The sequence below is a fragment of the Miniopterus natalensis genome, chromosome 10 (assembly GCF_054644295.1).
Source record: "Miniopterus natalensis isolate mMinNat1 chromosome 10, mMinNat1.hap1, whole genome shotgun sequence".
In the NCBI taxonomy this organism is placed as follows: Eukaryota; Metazoa; Chordata; class Mammalia; order Chiroptera; family Miniopteridae; genus Miniopterus; species Miniopterus natalensis.
The window spans coordinates 15035414-15054064 of NC_142090.1; the positions used below are offsets into that span (position 1 = coordinate 15035414).

General features: G+C 35.2%; 1 protein-coding gene across 2 annotated transcripts in view; it reads right to left on the reverse strand.

The window, feature by feature from the left end:
* MKLN1 (muskelin 1) overlaps positions 1-18651 on the reverse strand; it is a 152211-nt gene that overhangs the window by 58202 nt on the left and 75358 nt on the right. Inside the window, exons 7-9 of one of the 2 annotated variants that reach the window (XM_016217680.2) lie at positions 15792-15869; positions 13575-13640; positions 2095-2207 (exon numbers count right to left, since the gene is read on the reverse strand). In XM_016217680.2, the coding sequence (XP_016073166.1) occupies positions 2095-2207; positions 13575-13640; positions 15792-15869 (257 nt within the window). The remainder of the gene's footprint in view (positions 1-2094; positions 2208-13574; positions 13641-15791; positions 15870-18651) is intronic. The other variant, XM_087821013.1, reaches the window with a different exon arrangement.

Genomic DNA, 18651 nt, shown 5'->3' on the forward strand with positions numbered 1-18651 from the left:
GAAAAGTAAATAGGGACCAAATCATGACAAAAAAAATTGGAAGTTTTTACTCTAAGCAAAAACAAAAAAATACAAACAAAAACTAAGGTAGATAAATTGCTTTATCATTCTGATTACTGTTGTTATTCTAACTTCCCTGTATCTATGCCATTTGATAGTGCCCCTAACTAGTGATTTTGGACTTGGGCACATGACTTCCTTTGGCCAATGGGACAACAGCAAATTTGGTGGCATGCCCCTGTCCACTTCATCCCCCTTGCAGCCCTGCCGCAGACACAGAATAAGTTCCAGCCAGCCAACAGGAAGGTGAGCAATTACATAGAACAGAGCCAAGTAATCCCAGCTGAAGCTATCCTGCACTAGCTGATGGCCTGCTGACTCCTGATACATGAGTGAACCCAGCCAAAACCAAAAGAATGACCCAGCCAATCTGTAAACTTTTGAGTACACACTTATTATTATTTGCCACTGAAGTTTTGTGAAGTTCTGAAAGAAACAGAATATAATAGATAACTGAAATGGGCTGAAGCTAACCATGGGGTGTGAGCAGGTGTCACATGGCCAAATATGTTCTTAAGACTGTGCTAACTGAATAGAAAATAGATCTGGGGTCCACAATAGAGGCAAAAATGTTTAAGAAAGGAACCATAAAGTTGGAATTAATGCCAAAAAAAAGACAAAAAGAAAAAGACATGTGAAATGCAATATTGGGTGCTAGAACTGTTGGAACTCAGGCACTAATTAGATACTCTATAAATAAGAAGGAGGGTTTCAGGATAAATCCTAGACTTATTGCAAGAATAATTACAGATGCAATCAACCTACATTTAAAATAGTTGAAGAGAAAAAAGTTAGGTATTTTTTTAGGTGTTCTATTTTTGTTGAGGATAGAAATAATCATTTCAGAAGATGGTACTTTAATACTGAAAAACAAAGGCCACTTTTATAGGAATAATAAATAGAAATCAAAATTTTAAGATACCTTTGGAAAGAACAATTAATCAAATTATTAATCCATGGAACATGAGTAAGCAAGAATCCAGTGTCCTAGGATTGAAGACATAGCACCAGATTTTTTTGAAATGGCCTTCCTGGATGAAAATCAGTGGGTTTTAAATTAGGTCTTTTTCTCTCACTTTGCATTTGCAGCTCCTACTGTTTTGTTATAGTTTATTTTTAAAAGATTTTTTGTTTTTTAATATATCTTTCTTGATTTCAGAGAGAGGAAGGGAGAGGGAGAAAGAGAGAGAAACATCAATGATGAGAGAGTCATCACTGATCAGCTGCCTTCTACATGCCCCCAACCTGGGATTGAGCCTACAACCCAGCCAGGCACATGCCCTGACGGGGAATCGAACTGCAATCTCCTGGATCACAGGTTGACATTCAACCACTGAGCCACGCCTGGCCGGGCTGTTACAGTTTATTTTTAACCTCACAATCTGAAATATCTTAGTCAGAGGGTACAATAAAAAATTCTATAAAGATTTTGGGGGAAAACCCTTAATTAATTTTTCCTTTATACGAGTGTATAATTTATACACTTATTTAATTCAAAGCTATAAATCCAAGCCATCTTATTCATGATGGAAATGCTTTATAGATACATGTATCAACAGACAGACAGATACAAATACATACGTACAAGTTTAGGTAAAAATAAAATATACGTCATTTGTAAAACTGATATTTAGTCAAACAGTGAAGGACCAAAATAGTGAGATAGTGAAGACATCCAAAGCACAATTTTCCAGAGGAACTTAAAATAAGATAAATGCTTGAAATAAGAGTGGAGGTAATAGGAACATGAGAAAAAAGATAGTCACACAGTTACATTTCTAGGAAAGTAGTAAAAACTAAATGACATTAGATATTCATTTCTAGTTATCTCTAAGACAGATTTGTTCATGTACAAGTAGTTGAAGAACCATGTATAAAAGCTGGAATGCAAGAGTACTTAAGTCAGACTTGTTCACCACAAATTCTTCTGCAATCACTGCTGATAGACATTAGAAAAGAATACAAATCATCCAGAAAAAGCATATACCCACACCCCTATTGCAATACCGATGGACGAAAAGTCTGAGAACTTGCCTCTTTCTCAGTGTCTCTAGAGATACATGTCCACTGGTTCTCCTTCACACTGTATGCCCAGAAGTCAGCAAGATCCTGTGTTCCATCCCAGCCACCAAACAAATAAACGGTCTCTATGAAAATTAGAAAAATATGGATAAAGAGATAAACTTAAGGACAAAATATAAGTCAAGGTAACCAGACCTAGGGTAATAATCTCTAAGATTATTTAAGAAGGTGCATCTAAATAAACTTAAAATTTTTAAACTGGAACATTCCAAAATATTTCTAGACTAGCTTTTCCTAAACTAGGAATAAATGAGTATATGGAAAGGCTGCTATGGAACCACTATTTTGAGAGATTTATAAAAATACAGACAATGAGGAGGCATTCCCTAAGATTCTGACTCCATAGGTCTTCAGTAGGTAAAAAGAGTCTGCATTTTTAAAGTATCCAGGGTGAATCTGATGTGCAGCCAGTGTAGTTGTTTCTGTGTTAGGCCACGAAAAATTTACATTTACCATCTTCTTAATAATGCAGCTTCAGACTACAAAGAGAAAAAAGAGAGACACACACAAAAAAAAAAGAAATACCAAAGAAATAAATAGTATAAAATATAAAGACATCTAGCTATTTCTTGAAGAAAAAAAATCACATAATAACTGTTTTCTCTCTAATGCAACACCAAAAACAATAATTAGCTGGGAGTTAAAGTTAGATATCTTAAGAATAAAGTGATGCATATGGCCTTGGTATTCCCATGGAAACTGGGGGAAATTTTTCCATATATACTGTAAATCATAAATTTACAGTATAAATCAACCTTTCAGTCATTTTTAGGATCTGGTATCTTCTAACTCTGAAATATCTATTATATCCATCAACTTTATCCCTGTGACAATACTGATTTCTTGCCCAGCCGGGTGTGGCTCAGCGGTTGAGCATCAACCTAGGATCCATGAGATTATGGTTTGATTCCCAGTCAGGGCACATGCCCAGGTTGTGGGCTCGATCCCCAGTTGGGGGTACGCAGGGGGCAGCTGATCAATGACTCTCTAATCATTGATGTTTCTATCTCTCTCTCTCCCTCTCCTTTCCTCTCTCTGAAATCAATAAAAATATATTAAAAAACAAAACAAAACTGATTTCTTGCTCAGTAAATAGTGAAAATCTTTATACATAACAATGTGTATCATCTCATTCTTCTTTATATAATGAGTGTCTTTCCTTTCTTCAAATATTTCCTCCCTTCGTAAAAAATGTCTTATGCCTACTGGTTATACAAGCCCAGTAATTATTTTTTATAAAGTTAAATAAGACATCACAGGAAAACTGTAAAGCCATCTACTCTCTAATTGACATGCCTTAATCTTATATATGAGGAGAATGTCATCTAAGCCATGTCCCACCATAAAGGGTTACAATTCAGAGTGCACTTGGAAATACTGTAACACCATTTAAGAAGTCTTGCCATTCATAGAGTTGGGCTGTTTTCTAAGAGATTTTTGTCATATTGTCATGTAATTTCAAACTCTAAGTGAATTTTCAAACTGTAATGTCCCATTCTATGCCCACAAAATCTTAGGAAATCAGAACAATACTTCTGGATAAGAACAGACCACTGGAACAGGAATGAATTCTAGTGCTAACTCAGTGACAGGTCACTTAACCTCACTGGTTCTTCATTTTTTGATCTACAAAACTCTCAGTGTTGTGCTAAAGTTCTTCAGATATAAGTTACATGAAAACATTCTGAAGGCTATCAAGTATGAACAGCATTCCTACCTTTAAAATGCACAGAAAGAAAAAATACTTTGTAGTTCCTAAGTACCATAGATGCCATAAAAACAGTATTATTATGCCTGATTCCATATCTAATTTAGTACCTAGAACACTATGGCTCTGTAGAAATGTGAAATAGTGGGAATTAAACTATTAAAAATTGTCTTATCTCAGAACTACAAAACAATCCATTATCATTACTTAAGTAACATTCTGTTTCCCAAATGGCACACAGTAATGCCCAGATACATAGAATTTTACAGAATTTTCATCGGGCTTAAAAATTATTTGCCACAGCCTCACTATAAAGGCAGTTAACCCTGTTAAATTCTGAAGCCTGGAGAGAGATGGGGTATATAACTAAAATAGCAATAGCAATTGACCTTTTGTTTTATAGTGTTTCTGGGCACCCTCTGGATAAGGTTACCCTGGTTCATTAACTTTAATAACCCTTCCTCTTAGACTCCGGGTTCTCAATGTTCTTTCTGAAAAGCAGGTCCCTTTGTACGCATAAATTCTCACAGCAAAGAAAACCCACATTTCCACAACAGCCTCATTGATAGCTGAGCAAAATAAAATCTGGCACAGAGCAAGCATCCCAATGGAATTAATCCAAGATGTCATTCTAGTCCATGAATACTTTGTGGTCCCAGTTGAAGTTTAATAGTAAAATTGAATAAATCACACGGAAACAGGACCTTCTGACATACCTGAATAAAATGCATAAGAAAATTTTAATTAAATCATCTAATTTAATTCAAATCATTTAGGTGAAATATTACCTAGAAACAAATACCAGTGAAAGTATTATTTAATACATAAATAAGAAACTTTTAAAAAATAATTGGAGAGAACTGTAGTGAGAAGTTAAGAAAGGAGAAGAAAACATTATTTGTAACAGGGTAGTTGTTTGGTTTACTGAATGTCCATTCTCATGCTTAGAGGTTATATAACAATTCATGTTTTTTGTTTTTATATAACAGTCACTATTTTTTGAGAACTAATCTGAATTGGCAAGGTACTTCAGAGATTAAAAAAAAAATAGTCGCTACCCTCAAGGAGCTTACAGTCAAGTCAAGAATATAAAACAAGCCCTAGCTGGTTTGGCTCAGTGGTTAGAACATTGGCCTGGGGAGTGAAGGGTCTCGGGTTCAATGCCAGTCAAGGGCACATTCCTTGGTTGCAGGCTTGATCCCTGGCCTCAGTAGGTCAGGGCGCTTGCCAGAGGCAACCAATCAATTTGTCTCTCTCACATCGATCGATCCCCCCCCCTTCTTTCTGAAAAGCAATGGGGGGAAAAATCCTTGGTAAGAATTAAAAAAAAAGAATACACCACACGCACAGCCCTGGCCGATATGGCTCAGTTGGTTGAGTGGCCCCATGCACTGAAAGTTGCCAGTTCAATTCCTGGTCAGGACACATACCCAGGTTGTGTCCTCGATCAGGGTGTGTATAGCAGGGAACCAATCAATGTTTCTCTTCACATCAATGTTTATTTCTCTCTCCCTCTCCCTTCCTCTCTCTAAAAAAAAAAAATCAATAAAAAAATATTTTTAAAACAAGTACATAAATCATGGCTGCACTGTAGCTAAGTGCCATAACAAAGGTCAAAAGCTCCATGAGGCTTCAAAAGAGAGAAGCGAGAATACCTGGTTGAGGGGAGTCAGGAAAGGTTTCATAACAATGGTATTTGCATCACAAGGTGGCTTTGTTGACAGAATAGGGGACAAAGAAGAAAACATTTCAGCAATTAAAAAGTAAAGGTACAGAGGCAGAAAAACACAAAAAGTGTTTTAGAAGACATGGACTCTCAAGTCAGACAGATCTCAAACAGAACTGACTCTACAACCACAGCTGTGTGATCACCACCAAGCTCCTTAACTACTGGTTTCCTCATCTCTAAAATGGCACACAGTTCCTATCTCATAAAGCAACTGTGAGACTTAGATAATGCATGCAAAGTGGTAAAAACTGTGTAATGAATAAATGCACGGTTCAATTTAAAAGAACATACAAGGTAGTAGGTGAAGAAGGGTTAAAAAGGCAGGTAGTGGCCAGAACATGGAAGGGGTTAAATGACAACACAGAAACTAAGAACTTGACGCCACTGACTTTGGAGTAGCTACAGAAGATTTTAGGCAGAGGCTTAACATGGTCAGATCTCAACTTGCAGCATATGGGGTTGACTGAAAAGGAGGAGCCAATGAAAGAAAGAACCTGGAAGTAAATTGACCAATAAGAGCATATGTTCAAAATGTTAAACCAATTTCCTTCTGATACTATAAATGAAACAATCACCAACCAATCAATAAATCTCTCATTACTCAGGCCACAAAAACTAAAATTCAACCATATTCTTTGGCACAGGACTTTTTGGTACCAGTATTAAATAAACCCTACAGCTACTTAGTACCAGTAGTACTAATCTACATATCATATGTACACTAAAAATAAGGTTCACATCATTTTTACAAAGCAGCACGCTTTTTTTTTTGAGAGCCCAAATGGAATATCTATCCTATTCTGATTTTTAGGGGTAAATCAGACTGTGCTAATTGCATTATCCTCCACAAGATGGCACACTATTTTTGTGGTTAAATTTATTTTTCCACTTTGAAACAATATAGAATACATACACTATGCACTAACAGTGTGGGCCCAACCTTAAATAAAATTCATGTGCCAAACAGAAGAGGTAAGAGAAGGGTTAATAGGCTAGTGAAGGAGATTAACTTAATTCTTAGTTTAATATAGACACCAAAGAGAAAAAAAAAAAGTGGGGGAAAAAGTGTTAAGAAATACAAATTTATATTCAAGATAAAAATGAAACAGTCAGAATATATAGTTTAACAGTTTAATCCTTCTAAAAATGCAGTTAGGAAAACCTTAAATGGACATGAGAAATCTTGGAGAGAGCAATAAATGAGAAGGGAAAGGATGTTTTTATATGCTTCAGCCATTTCCTTGAACTCGCATGACCCAGCAGATTATCAACTGGATTCACCCACCTCCCTTTTAAAACAGAGCTATATTCTTACATAAAGCTATGATTAAAAAACTATATGGACACTGATGTTTTTAGTGAATTCAACATATAGTTACTTTCCCTGCTAAAAGGTTTTTTTCTGCCTATGACAATATATATTGGATTTTTAATTAAGGCTATATTTCAGAATTCCTGTGTGATAACTGTATGAAAGAAAAGGATTCATGCATGTGTAGCTACAGAAATTAGCCATATGAATATATTTATAATTCACAACAAAAACCTATGTTTACCTACTTCCTTCAAAGGTTTCTTTAAGGAATGTAAGGAAAACCAATTATGTGGCACCACATGTAAAAAAAAAAAAAGCACTTATATAGAATTGGTACAGTATAGTCAAAGGTACAAATTGCCATAGAGGGGCTCTTCCAAGTGACAGGAATCACCCCCTCAAACTTCTTTTATAGATACTAAATACTGGGGTTTTGCTTGGGTCTTACTATGTATTTCGATTGAGAGAGGGAAAAAGGCTGGTACAAAAGGTTCTCAAAATTCACTGAGAGTTACACGACAAAGAACTTCCTGGTAGAATGAACATTTAAATTCTCATCTGAACAGACTGAATCCTGAAACAAAATAGACATGTCTTTTCTCTCTATTTGCCTCATTTTCCCCAGAGCTGAAACCCAATTCTGAGTTGAAGCATCTAAGTAGAGAGGTACCAGGTACAGGGATTATAATCAATAAAACTGACAGATACATGCAGTAGAACAAAATACCATGGTACTTCTCCTACCATGGTATGAATGATAGAATTCACTCAGGAAGGAAGGAAGGTTTAAAAATTAAATATTAAAATTTATGTCATCATGTACTTTTAAAAATGGTCACTCTATTCTTGGAGCTGCAGCAAAATAAAAAAACAACTATAGATTAAACACGGAAAAGGAAATTTAGGTATTATTAAGTTTTTAAAATTTAAAAAAAACTAGATACATGAAACACTGTGAAGCAATAATTGCTCTGAAATACAAGTCACTTAAAAAGATGTAACAAACTTTAGGAAGTTTTATTCTAGTGAAAGTGTTCTTAACTTTTTGAGTTAAGTCCCTTTGATGATCTGAATTCATGGATTTTCTTCCCAGAAAAATGTACATACAAACAAAATTTTGTACATAATTTCAACAGATTAAGAGCCCTCACTCTGGAAATGCATACTTCAAAATGCATACTTAAAATAACAGCTAGGCTTCTCTAAACTCTATTTTATTACTTAGGCACCAACTTCATAAAGATAAAACTTCCAGGTTCTTCAAACTCTACGTGGGAAAATAATTCTTTATTATTAACACTACCTACTCCTTATCAATAAAATTCTTAAATGGGGTTTAATAATTTTTTCTAAAAATCTTAGAAGTATATTTATGGCTTCCCTTCCTTTCTAAAATTAGTACAATATATATAAAAGATGAAACAAATAGACCAAAACAATAATGGATAAGTTATTTTTTCCCTCAACACTGCTTTTCAAGTTGTTTTAAATTGTTTTACAAAATTGTAAATTATTTAAAAGTATTTCCACTGTGAGATTCTGTCAAAAACTAATCAGTATATACTGTACATTAATATGCTGCATATAAAAAAATGTAAATTATGCCCGGCCGGTGTGGCTCAGTGGTTGAGTGTCTACCCATGAACCAGGAGGTCATAGTTCCATTCCTGGTCAGGGCACATGCCCAGGTTTCAGGCTAGATCCCCAGTGGGAGGGGTGCAGGAGGCAGCCAATCAGTGATTCTCTCTTCACTGATGTTTCTATATCTCTTTCCCTCTCCCAGCCTCTCTCTGAAATCAATAAAAACATATTAAAAATATGTATGTAGCCCTAGATAGTTATGCACAGTGGTTAGAGCATCAGCCCACGGACTGACGTGTCCCAGGTTTGATTATGGCCAAGGGCATATACCTCGGTTGCAGGCTTGATCCCACCCTGGTTGGGATTCACGTGGGAGGCAACCAATCAATGTCTCTCTCTCACATCGGTGTTTCTCTCTCTCTCTCTGTCTCTATCATTCTCTCTTTGTCTGTCTCTCTCCCCCTTCTACTCTCTCGAAAAAGTGATGGAAAAAATATCCTCTGGTGATGATTAAAAAATATATACGTATATAAATTATATAAATAATACATACTTTACATATAAAATACATTATTTCTTTAACTCTCAGTCTAACTTAATTTATTATTCCCATTTTTATCAAATTATTATAACTCATTCAAGATGAAACAAAAAGTGGTAAAGTCAGGGGGATTCAAACCCAGGTATGTCTATACACACACACACACACACACACACACACAGACACACACACACACACAGACACACACACATACACACACACACAGACACACACACACACAGACACAGACACACACACAGACACACACAGACACACACACAGACACACACACATACACACACACACACACACACACACACACACACTCTCCTTTCCCACAAAGTCAACCCCTGAACACTATATTTGGTTGTTATATAATAAGACTGGAAAAGGAAAGATTTTTCAAATATTTACAAGAAGTAAAATCTCTTTGAAGAAGATTAAGATCAACCTGATTAAGAGCATACTGGTACATACGTGATGAAATAAATACTTAAAGTATATGAAAGCACCTTGATGAATCCTGCTATTAATAGTTTTATAATAGAAATAGAAGGATTTCTTGAGAAAAATTTCCAAGTATATCCCAGATTCTGCTCTTGTACTCAAATTCAGAAAGCACTAAATGTTACCCTAAAGAATGCAAAGCTATATAAAACTTAATTTTTCCACCTAGATCCCAAGGTAATGACAACTACAGCTTTAAGAAAGCATAACCTATATACTAGAATAAAACAAGCAGAAACATCAGAAAATTTAAATATATTACAATATAACCAACTACAAAAATTTACCTCAGAAAAATATTAGCATATTACAATAAATGACACCATGACACATCAAGGATTATAGCAGTATCAGAGTGCAGTTGCCAAGTAAATATTTTTCTTTCCACTTGAAGGAAACTGGATTTAAAATTTTTTATTCAATTCAGCAAACATTTAGTGTACATCTACATACTAGGCTCTGTGGCCAAGAAAATAAATAAGGCAAGAGCCTTGTCCTTCCCCCTCAGGAGGATAAGACCACCAGGGCTGGAGAGTCAAGAGGGAGCAGAATGAGATGCCTAACACCTATTCAAACAACTAAACAGGAGGAGAAATAACAGTCTAAACCAAGTGCTATATAAGTACACAGAGGCACTGATTCTGCCTGGACCTGTCTCTGGAACTGCAAACGAATATACCCACCACTAACTTGACAAACCTTCTTGAATGTCTAACTGGCATCTCATACTTGACCTATCTAAAGCTGAGTTCCTGAACAACCCACCATAACTGATCCTCTTGTTTTACCATCTTAGGGAACCGCTACACTATTTTTCCAATCACTCGGGTCAAAATCTTGAGTCATCCTTCACTCCTTTCTCTCACACCTCACATCCAATCCATCAGCAAATCCCATCAGCTCTGTACGACATCTTCAAAATACATTCAAAATTTGACCAATTCTCAACATTACTATTAACACTCTAGCATGAGCCAATGCTATCATCACTTCTCTGGTAAGCTGCTGCTTCCCAAAAAGTCTCTTTGCTTGTGCCCTTCACCCAAATTTATCTTTTTAAAATGCAAAGTCAGTTCACAGCATTCTCAAAATCCAACAATGTCTTCTCATTTCGCTCTGAATAAAGGCTAAAGTTCTTACAAGGGCCTAACAGACAACACAATCTGGTCTCCCCATTACCTCTGAGTTTATTGCCTGTTACTGTCTTCTTCACACACCTCAGGTTTAACAACAAATAATCAGGGGAAACCAAGAGTAAGGGAGAAGTAAGAAACAGTTTTACTTTGTAACACTATTACATTAACAATGAACACTACTTATGTGGAGTAAGGAATGTTATTTGAAATTTTATTAGAATACCTAGGTCATCAATATTTACCATGAAATTCAAAAAATTAATAGACCTTATTAACCCTTAAAAAATATGGCAACCAATCTTCCCAGGAAACTCCACAAATGCAGACACAAAAATACTGCACGTCATTTCAAGAGTATCCTGCACCCCTTAAAGCCATTCATGAAGCCCCATTTAAGAAAACACTGCAATGCCAAGAGGATAGAGAATGGCAACAGAAAGGAATATAGACACAATAATGGGCTGAAGCAAAAGACTGGGAATGCCAAGATATAAAAATTACCAGACTTTTCAATAGCATTATTATTAGTTTTTTTTGACTACTTTTGTTTTCTCTTGATCATAGCAGATTCCTGGATTACCAACCTTCAACATCAGACATCTGTTTGAACTTAACCTAAACCACAATTGCAGTCTTGTGAAAGGACAAAATTCTTTCTCTAACTTGTCCTAGGGCATCTTTCCTTACAATTCTCTCTGCTTCAAGACAACTCAATTCTCAGAAGCTGCACTCCTGCCCCACCTCACGCTGGACTCCAAGACAAATTGCATCACCAGTTCCTCTACCCTACCCTACCCAACTCCCCACATACACACACACACACACTCACACACTCACTCTCTCTCTCTCTCCCCCTCCCCCAACTCAGTTTTACTAGAGAGAACTTCTAAGATTTTGGTGACAGAAGAGTCATATTCACGAAGTGTGACATTCTGCCATTTGCTGGCTCCACTACCATTTATCTCTATGTTTTGCCTTGTTCCCTTTCTCTGGTCCTAACAAGCAAGTTCTCCTTACTATATTGCAAAGAATAGCTCCTTCGCATTTTATCTTGTACTCTAAAGCACTTTCCCAAATAAACAGTTCCTTTTCTAAAAGTAATGCTGGTGAATAAAATTTTCTGCAACTTATAATATACATTAATCATACAAATTTTTGATACCGCATTTTAAAGTAGAAAATTTTAAACCACTGGTAACTACCACCCAGACATAACAAAGGCATTATAAATTCCACTATATTTTCAAAAGAGGAAAAAAGTACTGGAGACAATCTAAACACAAATTTTCATCTCTATTTTCAAGTATTTAATTTTCTAGATTAAAAAGCCATTTGTACATAAATCTGTTTCTTTTGGGAAATAAGCAAAAGTACATTTATTAGACTCTCAGGTAGAAAAAAAGATGCCTAGAAGCCTAAGAATCTACAGCTGAGTTAAACCTATTTCTTGGAGGTTGGAAAGGAAGGGCCAAGAACAGGAAAGCAAATCCCTATGTCTTGAAATGAACCATTTCCAAAGAACCCCAATAATATTGCTAAACAAGTTCACAGGGTACTACACGAATTTAGCAGTTTGTTTGTTTGTTTATTATCTTATTGTTGAAAATATTACAGATGTCCCCTTTTTACCCCCATTGAAACCCTCCACCTCACCCCTCCCCAGGCCTTCCCCAGATCAGTGTCTGTATCCATGGGTTATGCTTATAAATATATAAGTTCTTTGATTAATCTCTTCCACCTACTCCCCCATCCCACCTTGCCTCTGAGATCCCTCAGTCTGTTCCATGATTCTATGCCTCTGGATCCATTTTGTTCATCAGTTTATTCTGTTTATTACATTCCACATATAAGTGAGATCATGTGATACTTGTCTTTCTCTAACTGGCTTATTTCACTTAGCATAACACTTTCTAGTTCCCTCCATGCTGTCCCAAAGGATAAAAGATCCTTCTTTTTTATAGTTGCATAGTATTCCACGGTGTAAATATACCACAGCTTTTCTATCTACATAATACTGCTAAACAAGTTCACAGGTTACTACATGAATTTAGCAGCTAATTTTAAATAAAATACTATAATTTCTCTTCTTACTTACAAAATATTTGTGAAAATACATTAACTTATGCCTAGATTATTTACACTGAAATAATTTTTACCCTTATTTTATGTCAACAAAAACAACTTTATTCCTAAAGCACTATGAACGGATGAATATTGGCATTCTATGTAGTAAAGTTTTCTAAAATCAGATAATAAAGTAAAATTATATTAAATTATTGGTGTTATTTGCTTTTCAAGATGGTAATTTGAAACATATTAAAATTTTAGTATTAACCTCTAAATATAATGGTACTTAAGCTATCCTAGCCTGTAGGAACCTAAGAAAAAATTTCAATACCAATTTATAAAAAATTTAAAAGGTAGCAAAAAATAACAACGTAAATTATTTATAAGCTTGTGAACAGTGTTTAGCAATTAATGGATCCACCAACACTTAAGCTACTTAATTTGATAAGTCTCTCCCTCTAAAAATATATCTTGTCTCCTTCATTGCTGTAATTCCCATAGTATGTCATTAAAATAGAAATGCACTGAAAATCCAGAAATACATCACAGTTTACTATGAAAATAAAATACAAATAAAACTACACACACATATACACACACACAGAGCTATAAAGGGCTACACATTACATTTCTTTTAGGTTATCTAATTTCATTTGTGCAGCAGCCTCTCCTCTCACAGGTAGTTTAGATTATACCTATGGCTAATGACTATTTTCTTTGCCACTTGGTTATGGGCAATAACATTTAACCTTTGTAATGAATGGAAAGAAGTATATTCATGTTTACCTGATATTTAAAAATGCATAATTAAAAAAAAAAAATTGCTTTCCCTTGCAAGTATTCCTCACCTGTTTGAACATCAATAACCATCTGATGGCCCCCTCTCATTCCTGGTCGGTTATCTTCCCCATCACCTGAAGTAGAAACAATATTTTCTTTTAAAGGGATAACACAGAATAACCTCGAACCCAGAGTAACTTTACTCATAAGCCTGTAATGAGTAGTAAAAATAACACACACTTGTTTTTCCAGTACTAAGTACAAAGGCTCAAAAGAAATAATATGACTCATAGCTATGTTTATAATAATTATCTTGCTCTGTTTTCCAATTGCTTACAGACTATTAATGCAATCTGAAGCTATTTTCAATGTATTTATGAACAATGTAGTAAGTCAGCAAAGACAAAGAATATTCCACAAAAACCTAACACAAGAAAACTCTAAACTACTGAAGTGACAAAGTGAAGTGGGAAACAATTACAGAATCAGATATCAAGTATATATTTCAGGCACAGCTTATAAGCAGAATGAACAGTTTTAACGTTCATAAAACTAGCTACAGAAAACTAAGATGTTATCAAGTTTTATGCTAATGAAAATTTTCTTATTGTGTTAACTTTGTGCCAATATTTCAGAAAACAGTTTCCACATAAGAGAGACCACCTATTTTATATGAATACTGACGGAGAAAACTAAGGGTTACTTTCCTTTCATTATTTCCATCACAAAGCTTAAGAGGCAGGTTTAAATATAATCAGTGAAACTTCTAACATTCTGTAGGAGAAAACTATTGCTTAACTTGTATCTAATCTTACTTTATACCAAATTTTATATAAATGAAGATGTCACTTAATTTCAATGGTTCAACAGGTTACAGGGTTCTAATGTCTTACTTGATATAAACCAGAAAACTTAAGGTTTTCTTTATAACTTCCACATTGAAATATATTACTTTGACTAATAACTTTCCTTGTATTATCTTCCTCCTCTGTAAAATAGGAAATGTGCAACTTTTTACTAATTTCACAGGGGTACTATGAAAAAGACTGAAATGTCAGTTCTTACATATAAAAAATAAGATGCAAAACTGAAGCATTTCATTAGTATGGTACTTAAGAGCTGATCATTCAAAAGTTCTCTGCCAATTCTTTCTCCTTTCTAAGAGGTGGGTTTAGATTTTGCGGCTCATTAGCATGGAAGTTTCGTCCTTTCCTTCCTTCCTCCCCAGGCAGTAATGCCACTTGCAAGAACAGATTAAGAAAACACTGAATAAATGCATTGTCGGTATGTTTGTATTTTCTATATTTAATCCATTAGTTTCAAATACACAATTATAGTCTGTTTGCTACAACATGTTTCCTTGAAGAAAATGACCTCACATGTGACTTATAGAATAGACTGATTCTCCTGTAACAGGGAATTATGGGAGCTCACAGCAACTTTTTCCAGTATGTTAGTGTTTAACACTATCAGAAGAAAGCTTTCTTGCAGTTAAAGGTCTTAGCAATCAATATAAGACAACAATAGGAAAAAGCTGAATATCCACAGAACTGCCTTCCTTTAATGCAAGTAGTTGCAGTAAAGAATTGCCCCACTTTCTACTATGTTAACCATCTGGCAGAGTAGTGAGTACAGATGGAGTGACAAAAACTTCCCCCATTTGAAAAAATTAGATTAATGAATTAAACTACACCCTGGATCAGACTTCAAATTTTGATTAAAACAGTCTTTATTAGAAGTAAATGCCCTGTAGGTTCTACAGTTCTAAGAAGGCAACATGAGCCCCAGGATTTAAGGCTCCAAACTCATTTTGAAGCTCAATATGAGTGCCTGCAAAGATTTAACTATACTGATATTATTTATTTTTATTAGGATTACTCCTCTCATTTTTATTAGTATCTGGTAATAAAGTCCCATAGATCTAGAATGGTATGCCCCATTTCTACTTTTCTCATAAGCCCTATTAGCTTTAGTGAGCAATTTTGCAGAACTTAAGGTTTTTCAGAAATACATTTGGTATTACAACACAATGGCCTATAATTTTAGTGTCTATAAAAGTAGTTTACAATGGTATTCTATGAAAGAACTGCCCAATCTTCTGTTATAGCAGTAAAACAAAAAGGCTTAAAAGAAAAATTTAGTATAATAAACTAAGTCTGCCATCTGGTTAAAGAACCTACACCTTGTGCCGCTTTTCATGAACAGAGCACTGTGAAATTTAGGTTACCTTAGGAAAAAGGAAACATTACAGCAAAAGCACTCATACCTTAGAAGGTAGGACTTACCTTTGGTGCTTTTGGGAATGATCTGACTCCATCGTGGCTTATATTCCTGCTGACTGATATACTGATTGAACAAGCCATCTGCAAATATCAAGGAATGAGAGAGAATACACCTTAACCAGCTTACACTTTTTATTATAGCAAAAAAGACAAAAATGTAGAAGCCTACTTTAAGGAAAATTACTAATATATCATTAATAAAGCAGCACATTTTCATAAAATGTGTCACTTCAGTTTTCATGCTACCTCAAGTATAAAAAGTATTAGCTGATAAGAATTTTATTTATTTTTTTAAATCCTCACCCGAGGATATTTCTCCCATCGCTTTTCAGAGACTGTGTGGAAGGGAGAGAAGGGAGAGAGGGGGGGAGAGAGAGAGAAACATTGGTGTGAGCGAGAAACATCGATTGTTTGCCTCCTACTCGCACAGCAACTAAGGCCAGGGATTGAGCCTGCAACCAAGGTACATGCCCTTGGCCAAATCGAACCCCGGGCCTTTCAGTCCACGGGCTGATGCTCTAACCAATGAGCCAGACCGGCTAGGGCAAGAAATTGTTTTAATGGCAGTTCATATTAAACTTACTATGCTTTCTCCCATTTTGCCACTACCATGCAAGAAAACTAGGGAAGAAAATGGAAGCTCCAACAACTTTGGTTTAGGCTCTTACATCTTCAGGAGGAAAAAAACTAACCCTTTAAAGTGAAAATTCAATTTTTATAGTTTTCTTTGAGTATAAAACTACATAGGTATAAAAGTACAAGTAATAGTTATTAATATATTTATTGCATACTTACTAAATGTTAGAACCCATGCTATCTTACATATCTGATTTAATTCTAAAAACAACTTTATGAGAAAGGCATTATCATTCATCTCCATTTTATAGATGGGGTAATGTATAGAGAAATTAAGAAACTTAACCAAAAGCACACATCTCTTAATCAAGATCACACATCAATAAATTCTTAATCTATTTCTTGAGAGGAGTTGTTACACTAGTTACTATAATGGTCATGGAGATTGAACTCCCCACATACATCTATTCTACCCAAAATAAATCAATCCCTAATCCCATGCCCCTCAACAAAGATTAATTTAAGAAAGATATGTAACACAATACTAGCTAATGAAGCATGAGGATTTTCTGGGGGGACTTCTAGGAAATGTTTCCTACTTCTAAACGAACGTACAGAGAAGAAAAATCTACTTTTATTCTTCTAAATTTTTTCATATCTGTATGCAACGTACACAATTGCTACAGCCAATCTGTAGAGGTATGAAAATAAAGTCAACTCTATAATGACAGAGCAGACAGAGATAAAGAAACTGGACCACTGAATCAACCAACCATGAAAACTACCAATGAACTTCTTGTTATGTAATACAATAAATTTCCTTACTTTTTAAACTAGGGTTTTCTTTTACAGGAGCCCAAATACATTATAACCTGTAAAGTTACCATTACGATAAATTCTTTCATTTGACTCAGGTTTCAATCTCAATAAAGATTTTCCCTTTTCCTTAATCACTGAAAGCAAATACTTTTCCCAAGAACTTACAAGTAATACTGTCTGTTCTCCATGATTTGTATACTCGCCAGGGACTGCGTAATGCACAGAAATCTCCTAATCTCTTTTCTGGGTAATTATGAAGCTCAATTGTAACCACACCCTTCCACTTTCAAGTCTTTTCAGATGGCTTTAAAGGAAACTTCCATCCATACACTCTAGTTTCTCTTTTTCTCTGCCTTTGGGACTTTTCAAAATTCTTTTAAAAATAAAGTTCCAGTCTTCTTCTCTCCTATTAAAATTTCTCCTCATAAATTAGCATTTATATTTTGTCAAAGTAATACGAACAAGTAGATTCACAACATATTTTAGTAAGAGTGTTTCTATAATATAATTTACTCCCCATGGGCTTTTCTGACAATTCTTGTCCCATTCAGCCTATTCTATCCAATATTCTTCCACTATTACAAGAGCTGGAAATCCTTTTTCCAGATAAAATGTTGTGGAGTTCCCAATAATAGTAAAGACAAGGTTATAGTAAAAGTATTAATTTAAATTTACAATTATATGGAAATAAAACATAGTAATTAAATTTTATTCAGTTTTGAGAAAGGCACAGAAAAGTTACATACTCCTGGAAGGAAGGGACTGGATAAAAGAAGGTGAAGGGATTAGCCAAAGAACATATATGTTTAACCCATGCACACAGATAACAGTGTAGTGATGGCCAGAGGGAAGTGGGGGGAGGGCTGGGTGGAAGAGGACAAGTAGGGGAAAATGGGGACATCTGTGATAGTGTCAACAATAAAAAAAAGAAAAAAAGTTAAATACTCCTTTTTACAAAGCCTTAAACAGAGAAGATAAAATTATTCAATAACAACAATGATTTTAAAACATAAACTAATTCACCCTAGCCAGTTTGGTTCAGTGGTTAGAGTGTCGCCCCGTGGACTGAAGAGTCTCGAAGGGCACGTACCTCAGGTGCAGGCTTGATCCCCAGCCCCAGTCTGGGTGCATGAGGGAGGCAACCAATTGATGTCTCTCTCTCACACTGACGTCTGTCTGTCTGTTTCCCCTCTCTCCCTTTCCCTCTCCCCCCCACCACCCCCCTTCCACTCTCTCTGAAAAGCAATGGAAAAAATATCCTTAGGTGAGGATTAAAAAATAAAGAAATAAAATATAAACTAATTCTACATAATGGCTATTGAAGAGGAGAGAGATAAAGTAAAAGATGGGACTATACAGAAATGAGTAGAAAAACTGAGGGAGTTAAGCAAATTGCACACATGAAAAATACAAAGCAAAACCAGAAATTTAGAAAAGTAATAAATTTCATATTATTTAAGAGTAACCA